The sequence below is a fragment of the Nansenia antarctica genome (assembly GCF_963989245.1).
Source record: "Nansenia antarctica genome assembly, chromosome: 3".
Classification (NCBI taxonomy): domain Eukaryota; kingdom Metazoa; phylum Chordata; class Actinopteri; order Argentiniformes; family Microstomatidae; genus Nansenia; species Nansenia antarctica.
Window position 1 is genome coordinate 5,486,671 of NC_137688.1, and position 12,063 is coordinate 5,498,733.

General features: G+C 46.1%; 1 protein-coding gene across 3 annotated transcripts in view; it reads left to right on the plus strand.

Moving 5' to 3' along the window:
- The first annotated feature begins 2,112 nt into the window (after positions 1 to 2,112).
- pmt (phosphoethanolamine methyltransferase) overlaps positions 2,113 to 12,063 on the plus strand; it is an 11,653-nt gene continuing 1,702 nt past the window's right edge. Inside the window, exons 1-10 of one of the 3 annotated variants that reach the window (XM_080525478.1) lie at positions 2,113 to 2,127; positions 2,360 to 2,434; positions 3,442 to 3,613; positions 6,698 to 6,853; positions 7,073 to 7,209; positions 7,831 to 7,988; positions 9,005 to 9,193; positions 10,478 to 10,567; positions 11,140 to 11,229; positions 11,761 to 11,883. In XM_080525478.1, coding sequence (XP_080381604.1) covers positions 3,453 to 3,613; positions 6,698 to 6,853; positions 7,073 to 7,209; positions 7,831 to 7,988; positions 9,005 to 9,193; positions 10,478 to 10,567; positions 11,140 to 11,229; positions 11,761 to 11,883 — 1,104 coding nt within the window. In that variant the 5' untranslated portion in view covers positions 2,113 to 2,127; positions 2,360 to 2,434; positions 3,442 to 3,452. Of the gene's footprint in view, positions 2,128 to 2,359; positions 2,435 to 2,630; positions 2,812 to 3,441; positions 3,614 to 6,697; positions 6,854 to 7,072; positions 7,210 to 7,830; positions 7,989 to 9,004; positions 9,194 to 10,477; positions 10,568 to 11,139; positions 11,230 to 11,760; positions 11,884 to 12,063 lie in introns of those variants that run through there. The other 2 variants (XM_080525476.1, XM_080525477.1) reach the window with 2 other exon arrangements.

Here is a 12,063-nt window from a genome sequence, read left to right on the forward strand (position 1 = left end):
TAGCGGTAAGCTGTTTGTATTGGAGGGTCAACAGGAATCTGTTTGTATTGGAGGGGCAACAGGGAAACTTGACCTCCGTACCCCAGTAGAGGGGCGTGGCTTCAGATTTCCTGGACTTTAGAGCTTCCAATGTGATTAGGCTACCTACAGTACCAGTCAAAGGTTTGGACACACTTCTTTCCCATTCAATTGAATGAGGAAGTGTGTCCAAACTTTTTACTGGTACTGTATGTGGAGCTACTGTCAGTCTGTGAGAGGTCACTATAGCATGTGTGAACTGGCCCCTTTCAACAGGTGCATGAGACAGACTTGCTTTACGGCAATACAAACAAGACTGTTTCAAACAGTGGCATGTCTTTTCAGTCATTCATTCTACCTCGTCCCTTTATCAACACAGGTGTCCCTGTTTTACATGTGTATCATTCACACACGTTAAAGCCACAGTCAACAGCAATATTTCCAGTCATTTTAAATAAATACATCCCTTGATAATCACGTATAGAAGATTCAAATCATGTTTTAAGACAAGTGTTGCTCTCATTGAATGTCATTCCTTGAACACTACAGCGACAGTATGTCAAATAAATCAAGTGCAAATATACCTGCTCTATTGGTCACACCAGACCCACTTAGTGATAATGTGCAGTATTACCAAGGCAGTTTTTTAATCCTCCTATCATACCTAAATGGACTGCACTTGCAGCGCCTTATTCCAAAGCGCTTTTACAACGGCCTCTCATTCACACATTCACCCACCAATGGCGGCAAGCTACCATGCAAGGCGCCGGCCCGCTTATTGGGAGCAATTTGGGGTTCAGTGTCTTGCCCAAGGACACCTCGACACGTGGCCAGCCGTGGATTGAACCGCCGACCTTGCGATCATTAGACGCCGGCTCAACACACACTCACTAGTCAAGCCAAAAATATTGCAATGCAATGGATTGGGTGAGTAATCCCCACTGCTACCTAGTTAACTATAACGCTACTTTACATTGTTAGCAGGCTCACAAAACAAGCTGTGTTAGTTGACTACGGAGTGTGTCATTGATTTTCAACAATGCTGAAATGTATTTACATTTTTCTAAATGTGTTCTTGTCTTTCACCCGACCGTGTCACATATGTCAAGTTCTCCACATACCATATCTCATATCCACATACCATATCTCCTGACAGACCAGCTATAAGAACACTGAACTTTGGAAGTGATGTGTTGGAACTGTGTTTAAGGTCAGACACAAAATGATAAACTAGCCTAAACGCATGGTTACATATTGACATTGCTGCGTAACCAAGGTCTTTCTCCTCCTCCTCCTCTCCTTTCAACCCTCATTCTCTGTCTCTGCCACAGGGTTTACAGTAATAATCTCAAACGGTGGTGTAATCTGTGATAGATTGTCTGTTAGCAGTGCAGGTGGGACCCAGGCACAGAATGATCCCTCCTTAAACTCACTCACTCACTAACTAACTCTCTCTCTCTCTCTCTCTCTCTCTCTCTCTCTCTCTCTCTCTCTCTCTCTCTCTCTCTCTCCCCTCTCCCCCCCCCCCTCTCTCTCTCTCTCTATGTCATGACGCACGAAATGTAATTGTCATTCAAAGTTATTATTATTATATTATATTATTATTATTATTATTATTCGTAATTCCGTAAATTCAGATCTTTATATTACTCTGGGCACATGTCATGATAGCCTATAAACCTATCCAACCCGTTTTCTCATGTCACAAAAAAATTGTAATCCCTCAATTAAAAAATACCACAAAATATGTTCTACATGCATATTCCGTTATTTAAATACCGCACTTGACATGCCCCATTAGTCAAGGACAGGATCCCGCTGTGCGCCCCACCTGTACCTTTAAACGACGCGCTTTTCGATCTGTGGGTGCGTTCGTCAATCTGCTCTGAGAGCGCCGGAGCGCACACCGGGTTCAACGTCATAAAGGCACCGAGTAATTTGATTGGACGAGAGGGCATTGCATGAGTGCTGCTCAAATTCCCAGAGCGAGTTTACGAACGCAGCCCCCCATATGAGGCAATATTGCGCAAGCCCCTCGCATATCACACATGAGCGACTTTATACGTGTCAGCAAACTGGTGACGGAAAAAGGCGAGTTTGAACAGGGGGGTAAGCGATCACAGGGACATGGAGTGTGTGTGTGTGCGTGTGTGTGCGTGTGTGTGTGTGTGTGTGTGTGTGTGTGTGTGTGTGTGTGTGTGTGTGTGTGTGTGTGTGTGTGTAGACATCATTGCATCATGCATCGTTTTCTTTATTTACAAATACAAACCCAACAATATGAATGACTTTTTGTTTTTTCTTCCAATGGATGACTCTGCGTTATCGACTAAATCTCTGGCAGTGACCCGGATGACGTGCTTTCACCTGACACCTCTTCATCATCTTCATCACACCAGTCCAGGTGTCGTATAGTAAGGTAAGGGGGGCAATCCCAGGGCATCAAATCAGACCCCCGTCCAGATTGCTCATGCATACTCGTGTTTTCCCCACCCCTCTCACGCGACGCATCCCAATGGTCAGTTTCTGTACGTGGCGACCACCCGCTCCTCCGTACACAACATTATGTCACCCATATTTAAACACGACCACCCTCACACATGTTCAGGATTTTCAGTCCAGAGTGACTAAAACAGTCCACGCAGTCCACGCACCGGCGTCTGATAACCAGTGCAGAGAATCAACATACAGTTAGACATACTTTGACACATATTTTATACTTTGACACATTATTTTTGACAAAAACAAAATCCAACTTTTCTGACTCAATCCCCCCCAAAATGGAACAAGGTAAGGGTAAGATGATGCTATTTTCTGTGATTTTTATTATTATTTTTGCTGGTTTGCGTAGCCTACTTTGTGTTGACACACTGTTAAGTTAATATAAATCTTTTTTTGCAGCCATGCCATGTGCTGTGTACTTAGCCTCTTCATGCAGATGATGGAAGTAATCCTTACTGTTGTTGAAGCACTTGTGGAATGTATGACTGCAAGTTGGAGAAATAACATGTTGTTATACAATAATACAATAGTACCCTACAATAATACATACGCTTACATAATTACCTGCTAGTTGTTGTAGTATGTATGATTATGACCAGTTGTCAGTTGTAGAATCTGTTGGCAGTAGATAGTATGTTGATGTGGCATTTTCTCCACACACACCGCTGGCTAGCTGGCTTTCCACCCAGATCAATACAGAGCCCCCTGCCTGGTGGCATGATGTAATAAGCCCCTGGGTTGCATGGTTATTTGTTCTGGGTGGTCAGGGTGTCCTAACCAGCTAACCAGTTAACCGGCTAGGACAGTCATTAACAGTAGACAGATAAGCAGTGGTTTGTTTTCATTCTAGTGTCAACTACTGTACTACTGAGTAAACTTAACATTGTTGTTGTTGTTGTTGTTGTTGTTGTTGTTGTTGGGTAGAGCGCAGCACCATGACAGAGTTCTGGAAGGAGCATTCCCAGCAGGCCACGGTGGAGGAGATGATGCTGGACTCCCACGCCCAGGAGCTGACCCTGGAGGAGCTGCCAGAGATCCTGTCTCTGCTGCCCAGCCTGGCCGGCCTGCGCATCCTGGAGCTGGGGGCCGGCATCGGGTCAGTGCCCCTACCTACCGAGCCCCGCGGCTCCACCCTCCACCCTCCTCCCACCACCCTCCACCCTCCTCCCTCCACCCTCCTCCCTCCACCCTCCACCCTCCTCCCTCCACCCTCCTCCCTCCTCCCTCCACCCTCCACCCTCCACCCTCCACTCTCCACTCTCCACCCTCCACCCTCCTCCATCCACCCTCCACCCTCCTCCCTCCACCCTCCTCCCTCCACCCTCCACCCTCCACCCTCCACCCTCCACCCTCCACCCTCCACCCTCCACCCTCCTCCCTCCACCCTCCACCCTCCTCCCTCCACCCTCCTCCCTCCACCCTCCACCCTCCTCCCTCCTCCCTCCTCCCTCCACCCTCCTCCCTCCACCCTCCACCCTCCTCCCTCCACCCTCCTCCCTCCACCCTCCTCCCTCCACCCTCCACCCTCCTCCCTCCACCCTCCACCCTCCACCCTCCACCCTCCTCCCTCCACCCTCCACCCTCCACCCTCCTCCCTCCACCCTCCACCCTCCACCCTCCTCCCTCCACCCTCCACCCTCCTCCCTCCACCCTCCACCCTCCTCCCTCCTCCCTCCACTCTCCACCTTCCAACCTCCACCCTCCACCCTCCACCCTCCTCCCTCCACCCTCCACCCTCCACCCTCCACCCTCCTCCCTCCACCCACGTTATTGTGTGTGTTTGACCCCCTGTGCACATTGTTGTTGTTGGATGTTGGTTTATGGATGTTGGTTTATGTGTGTGTGTGTGTGTGTGTGCGTGTGTGTGTGGGTGGAGGGGGTGGGGGGGAGGGAGGAGGGGGAGTGTGTGTGTGCGCGTGTCTATGTGGGCGTGTGTATGTGTGTGTGTGTGTGTGTGTGTGTGTGTGTGTGTCTGTGTGCGTCTGTGTGGGTGTGGCTTACATGTTTGTTTGGTTCTTTAGAAGATTCAGTCGTGCGAATAAGTATTTGATAACAGACAGATAAGGTGTGGTGAACAGGTGTTTATGTTCAGTGCTGCTTGACATGATGTCAACCTCCTGTTGCAATTGTTTGCTTTTAGTTTTTACCATGAAATCTTTATTTAATCAGAAGCAGTTTTTTTTTTTTTTTACCAATTCCATATGTTGGTTTAGAGGAAATCGTTAGTGTAGTAAAAAAAAAGAAATCATAAAGAAATTAGTGCAGGTGCAAAAATAAGTGAACCCCAAGTGGCCTTGGTTAAATCAAGTCGGTAAGTAGAATCGGATGGGTGAATCATTGGGTACCAAATTAACCAATCAAAGGAGAGATCTTTAAGTAATAGTTTGGGTGGGTGTCTCAGACCCGAAGGTAGTGGCAAATAAGCCAGTCCACACATATATTTAAATTATACAACTTTTATACAACGAGTAAATAAGCTAAATAAACTAAATAATATATGTATATGAACATGGATAATAATCAGTGGTGTATGCCATGAGTGAATGGGTGTAGAATGTATGTTGTATGTGTAAGGGGTGTAATAATAATAATAATTCATTACATTTATATAGCGCTTTTCCGAGGCTCAAAGACGCTGAAAATGCCAGACTCATGCCAGTGTATGGATGTATGCATGTAGTGTAAAACTCAAAGGCCCCAAAACCTTGGTACCACGAGTCCTCACCAACAACCCCAAATGAACCAAAGCCAGAGGAAGAGAGAGAGAGCTGAGGACACACCCACCTGAAATACACATCCTCAGCTCCCCAAACCCAGGTGACACTACTTAGCCTGACGACCCACCCACTCTGCCAAGGTTCCCCAAAGAAACCAGCAACAGCCAATAGGCAGGCAGAGTGGGAGGTGTCACAGCGGGATAAACAGAGATAAGAAAACTGGTCAGTTTAGATTTTTAGTTTTTGCAAAACACACCATGCCGAGAGATCTCAGAGGACATCAGGAAGAGGGTAGTGAGAGCACATCTGTCTGGGGGAGGCTATACAATCATCTCAACAAGGTTTGATCTCCATCAGTCCACTGTGAGGCAAATCATTTACAAATGCGGAGCATTTAACATGACAGCAACTCGGCCTAGAAGTGGACGCCCTTACAAAATATCCCCAAGAGCCACATGAAAAATAATAAATCTGGTAAAAGCTAATCCAAACATGATATTTGCAGACCTTCCTTGCTATCTCAGGTAACTGTGCATGCTTCAACAGTAAGATCACTGAATCGAAATGGCATTCATGGGAGTGTTGCTAGGAAGAAGCCTCTGCTGTCAAAAATAACCAAACTGCCCGTCTTAACTTTGTCAAAGACCATCTGGACATGCCTGAAGGTTTCTGGAAGTCTGTTCTCTGGACAGATGAGTCCAAAATGTGCTTCTTTGATCACAATCAAAACTACTGTTTGGCGAAAAACCAATACTGCCTACCACCGGAAGAACCTTATCCCAACAGTCAAGCATGGTGGTGAGAATGTCAACATCTGGGGCTGCTTTTCCTCCTCTGGACTTGGTCGACTCCACACCATTAAGGGATCCATGAATTCCGAGGTATACCAGGAGATTCTTGAACAGAACGTCAAACCATAAGCTAAAGCTGGGTTGAAAATTGGTCTTCCAACAAGACAACGACCCAAAGCATTCCAGCAAATGTAAAGAATGGCTTAGGTGAAAGAAGATTTGTGTTTTGGATTGGCCAAGACAAAGTTCTGACATGCTGTGGCTGGACCTGAAGCGGGCAGTTCATGCCAGACTCATGCCAGACACCCCTCAAACCTCACTCAATCGGTTGAGTTCTGTAAGGAGGAGTGGGCAAAAGTCTAATGTTTGAATTGGAGTTTAGAAGTAATTTTAAAATGTTATGACCATCCTTGCAGGGTTCACAAACTTTCAAGCACCTGTGTGTGTGTGTGTGTGTGTGTGTGTGTGTGTGTCTGTGTGTCTATGTACGTGCATGTGTGTGTGCATGAGTTTGTGTGTGTGTGTGTGTGTGTGTGTCTATGCGTGTGTGTGTGTGTGTGTGTGTGTGTGTGTGTGTGTGTGTCTATGCATGTGTGTGTCTATGCATGTGTGTGTGTGTGTGTGTGTGTGTGTCTATGCATGTGTGACTCACCTGTCCGCCTGGTTCTTCAGGAGGTTCACCAGCCACATCCTGACCCAGGCGGGCCACGTCACAGCCGTGGACTTCATGCAGAGCTTCGTGGAGAAGAACAAACAGGACAATGGTCACCATAGCAACGCGGCGTTCATCCAAGCTGACGTCACCAAGTTGGATTTCCCCCAAAACAGGTGAGGTGATGTTTCATCAACCAGGAAAGCTCTGACTGTGAAACAGTGAAACACTATAAAGGCCGTGCCTGATAAGTTATCCAGATCAGATCCAGTGACAAGGTCCCCCCTGATTGAGCGTGCCGCTTGTGAGACATGTGACAGAATTGGCATTTTAGCCAATAGGATTGCCTAGAGTTGAATCAGCTGACGCGCTCTGACACCTTTGTGTCCCGTCAGCTTTGAGGTGATCTTCTCTAACTGGCTGCTGATGTACCTGAGTGACGAGGAGCTGAAGTCGCTAACAGAGAGGATGCTGGGATGGCTCAAGCCTGGCGGGCACCTGTTCTTCAGGGAGTCGTGCAACCACCAATCAGGTTAGAGCGTAGATATACAGCGTAAGTTATGTAATATCTACTGTAGATCCACACCCTGAATGTGCCCTATTGGACAGATCAAGCAGCCATGTTCGAACGTTATCCAGATCTGTTGGTAAAGCGGCAATCTGAGATTCAAACTAGAACAAAGCAGTCTTCCAAACTGGGGAGATGGGGATGGGGCTCCCAATTTAACCATTCTCAAATTCAGAGACAGGGCAATGGAGGCAAGGAAGGACTGACTATCCGTGAAATCTAAATGTATAAATGTATATTGTGTTTACTACGTTTTGAAGCTTCACAGTGTTTGCTTACAATGAGTAAAACCATCTTATATTTTTTGGTTTGGTGGGGTAAGACAATTGAAATCAGCTCACTAGGTATTATACTATTAAGTTATATACTATTATTATGATTATTATTATTATATTATTGTACTACTAAGTTATATTCTTCGAGTACCAATAAAGTCCAAAACCTGGATGTACCAATCCCAGAATCCACTTTTAAAACTGCGATGCGGTACACAGTTATTGTAAACGTTACACATTACATTCATACTGTCGTTGAACTTAATAAATCAGTGTGTGTCAGTGAGCCACGTGTCTCTGCCCTCCACAGGCGACTGCAAGAGGGACTTTAACCCCACTCACTACCGCACCTCCGCCCACTACAGCCACCTGATGACCTCCGCGCTGTGGGAGGAGAAGGACGGGGCCAGCAGACAAGTGTTCGGCTTCGATATCGTGGTCAATAAAACTGTGGATTGCTACATAAAGGTACCGTTTATGACTTATGACTTATGTGTGTGTGTGTGTGTGTGTGTGTGTGAGTGTGAGTGTGAGTGTGAGTGTGAGTGTGAGTGTGAGTGAGTGTGAGTGTGAGTGTGAGTGTGAGTGTGAGTGTGAGTGTGAGTGTGAGTGTGAGTGTGAGTGTGAGTGTGAGTGTGAGTGTGAGTGTGAGAGTGAGAGTGAGTGTGAGTGTGAGTGTGAGTGTGAGTGTGAGTGTGAGTGTGAGTGTGAGTGTGAGCGTGAGCGTGAGCGTGAGCGTGCGTGTGCGTGTGCGTGTGCGTGTGTGTGTGTGTGTGCCTGTACTCACTAGATGATGAGAGGCCTGGTGTTTGTATGTATGTTTATGTAATCACTAGATGATTAGGGACTTGTGTGTGTGGGGGGGGTGTTACATTTTTTACCCCCAAAAAAGGTGTTTACTCTTTTCCTTGTCCACTGTTTGTCTGTGATAGAGCATTGATCGAGCATTCCAAACCGTGGCTCCCAAGCTTTGGAATGCTCTGCCCTTGGATCTTAGATCAACTGGCTCAGTCGAGGTTTTTAAAAACCAGCTAAAGACTGTGTTGTATAGACAGGCTTTTGGATAGCCCCTAGGGCCTGTCTTTCTGTGTCCTGCTGATGCCGTTACACCTGTTGTCTGTTACTTGTTTTGCCTGTTTTAACCTGCTGTGGCTTTCGATCTTGTATTACGTTTTATTTGTGTTTCCTCCTTGTATGTAAAGCACTTTGGGACCCTTGGTCTGGGAAAGGTGCTGTATAAATACATTTTACTTACTTACCCACCCAACGGGATGCATGGTCTGTCGGTATTAGATGACGAGACGATGACGTGACTTCTGGAGGGGTGTCCAGAAATATAGCCTCGGGTGAGCTCCTCAACCAGGTCTCGGGGTGGTAAAAGGGTAGCCCCTCGGCCCAGAGCCTGGTGGAGTGGAGAGGAAACAACAACCCATACGCAGAAGAAGACTTACTTACTTACTTCCTCGTCCCTCCCCTCCGTGCAGATGAAGAACAACCCCAATCAGATGTGCTGGCTGCTGGAGAAGGTGGGCCGCGACTCGGCCTGCCAGGGGGGCTTCACCACCTTCCAGCAGTTCCTGGACAACCAGCAGTACACGCGCCGCGGGATCCTGCGCTACGAGAAGATGTTCGGAGCCGGTTACGTCAGCACCGGAGGACCCAGCACCACCAAGGTAGGTCTGGGCCCCAGAGACACAGCACAGGAGCATCCAGCACCACCCAGGTAGGTCTGGACTCCAGAGACACAGCACAGGAGCATCCAGCACCACCCAGGTAGGTCTGGACTCCAGAGAGACACAGCATAGGAGCACCCAGCACCACCCAGGTAGGTCTGGGCCACAGAGAGACACAGCACCGGAGGACCCAGTACCACCAAGGTAGGTCTGGGCCCCAGAGACACAGCACAGGAGCATCCAGCTCCACCAAGGTAGGTCTGGGCCCCAGAGACACAGCACCGGAGGACCCAGCACCACCCAGGTAGGTCTGGACTCCAGAGACACAGCAGAGGAGTGATTTAAAGCGGAATTTTCCATTTCCATTTCCATTTTTGGCATTTAGCAGACGGCTTATTCCAAAAGCGACTTACAAATCAATACATTTGACTAAGTGAATCATCAATCCACCAGTGGAAGCAGGAAGCAGGAGTATCACCCTGTAATCCAGTGGATTTGTTGTTTTCGTTATTCAGTAGTAGACATATTCACACACAAAAATGTGTTTTAAAACAACCTCTGATTCAAGCTTTGAATGTCCACATGACAATGGATTTGAGATAAACTTCCCCAATAACGTTTGAAACATGTGAGGACATGCTCTGTTTGGAGATTATTTATTTGTTTGTTTATTTATTGGAAGGATCCCCGTTAGCTATGCCCATAGGCATGAGCTACTTTTAGTGGAGTCCACATTTAAAACATACATAACAAATAACATCTAACATATAAAACATACTTAAATTACAAATATCAAACATTAATATCAAACACTAAAATATATCATACCTCATACAGTTTTATATTTGGCATAATGTAAAACACTTATATATCTAGTATTTACTGAACAGGGGAAGAAAGAAATAACGTACATGAATAAATATAAATACACTTGTATAAAATGTGTTTGACCCCATGTGAACTTACGGTGAGTAAGGTAAATGAGAAGAGTAATGTCTGCCACTCTGTTGTCTCTCTCTCTCTCTCTCTCTCTCTCTCTGTCTCTCTCTCTCTCTCTCTCTCTGTCTCTCTCTCTCTCTATCTATCTCTCTCTCTCTCTCTGTCTGTCTCTCTGTCTCTCTCTCTCTATCTCTCTCTCTCTCTCTCTCTCTCTCTCTCTCTCTCTCTCTCTCTCCCAGTGAATTATTCACAGTCGGTCCACAGTACGTTACTGAATCACTGGGCAGCAGGACAGAGTCGCTGAGATTCTTACCTTCTTTTCCGTTTTTCTGTTTGTCATAAAAGGAGTTTGTAGACCTCCTGAACCTGAAACCTGGAGAGAAGGTTCTGGATGTGGGGTGTGGCATCGGGGGCGGGAACTTCTACATGGCGAAGGTGAGGAGCAGGGAACAAAGGGATGTTAGTTATGACGGTGGTGACAACAATGATGGGGGTTGTGATGGTGATGATGATGGTGATGATGATGATGGTGATGATGGTGATGATGGTGATGGTGGTGATGATGGTGATGATGATGGTGATGATGGTGGTGATGATGGTGATGATGATGATGGTGATGATGGTGATGATGGTGATGATGATGGTGATGGTGGTGATGATGGTGGTGATGATGCTGATGGTGATGATGATGATGATGATGGTGATGATGATGATGGTGATGATGGTGATGATGGTGATGATGATGATGATGGTGATGGTGGTGATGATGGTGGTGATGATGATGATGGTGATGGTGATGATGATGATGATGATGATGGTGATGATGATGATGATGGTGATGATGACGATGGTGATGATGACGATGGTGATGATGATGATGATGGTGGTGATGATGATGGTGGGGATGATGATGATGGTGGGGATGATGATGATGAGGATGATGATGGTGATGATGATGATGATGATGATGATTGATAATGATGATGATGATGATCGGTATTCTTCAGAACTTCGGAGTAGAGGTGTTGGGGTTGGACCTGTCCGCTAACATGGTGGAGATCGCTGTAGAGAGGGCCATCGCAGAGAAGCTGCCTTCTGTGAGTCTCATTGGTCCTCTACGTCCTCAGCCGTACCCTGATTGGTCGACGTGAACGTTTGAGCACATTTATATAGCGTAGTTGCTATCATCATTCATTTATATAGCGTAGTTGCTATCATCATTCATGTCCAAATAAAAATAAATTAAACGTATTCAAATTGTTTCATATACGGTATATATGTTACGGTACATGTGAGAAAAGTAGGGTTAGGGTTAGGTGCTAAGGTTAGGGTTAGGGTTAGACATGCCAGCATGTACCAAGTTACCCTAGCACCTAACCCTAACGCTAGTTTTCCCACATGTACCGTATTCCCACATGTACCGTGACATAATAGACCCTCTTTGAATAAAGGAACACTGCAGTTCAAATGGTTTATTAGTACAGTATTTTGTGAATGTTCTGTTTTCCTTGCTGTGAAATTCTTGTAGTCTTTGTATGACAGATGTTATATGGATCAAATTACTGTCAGTCGTTTATGAGAAGTAGTTGCAGTGTAATAAACAACAACCCACCCACATTTCTGGACAGGTTCACTTCGAGGTGGCAGACGCCACTAAGAGATCGTTCCCAGAAGGGTCGTTTGATGTGGTCTACAGTCGAGACACCATTCTGCACATTGACGACAAACTAGCCCTCTTCAAACGTTTCCACGTGAGTGTGTTCACACCATACTTCTATTCCACTCACACACTCTCTACCAAGACCGTAGATTAGGCGGTATTTTAATAGCAGTTTGGTACTGTATATATATATATATATATATATATATATATATATACCTGAAGCTTTCGAATGTTCACCTCAAATTTTGGCTAGAAGTTGAATTGTATG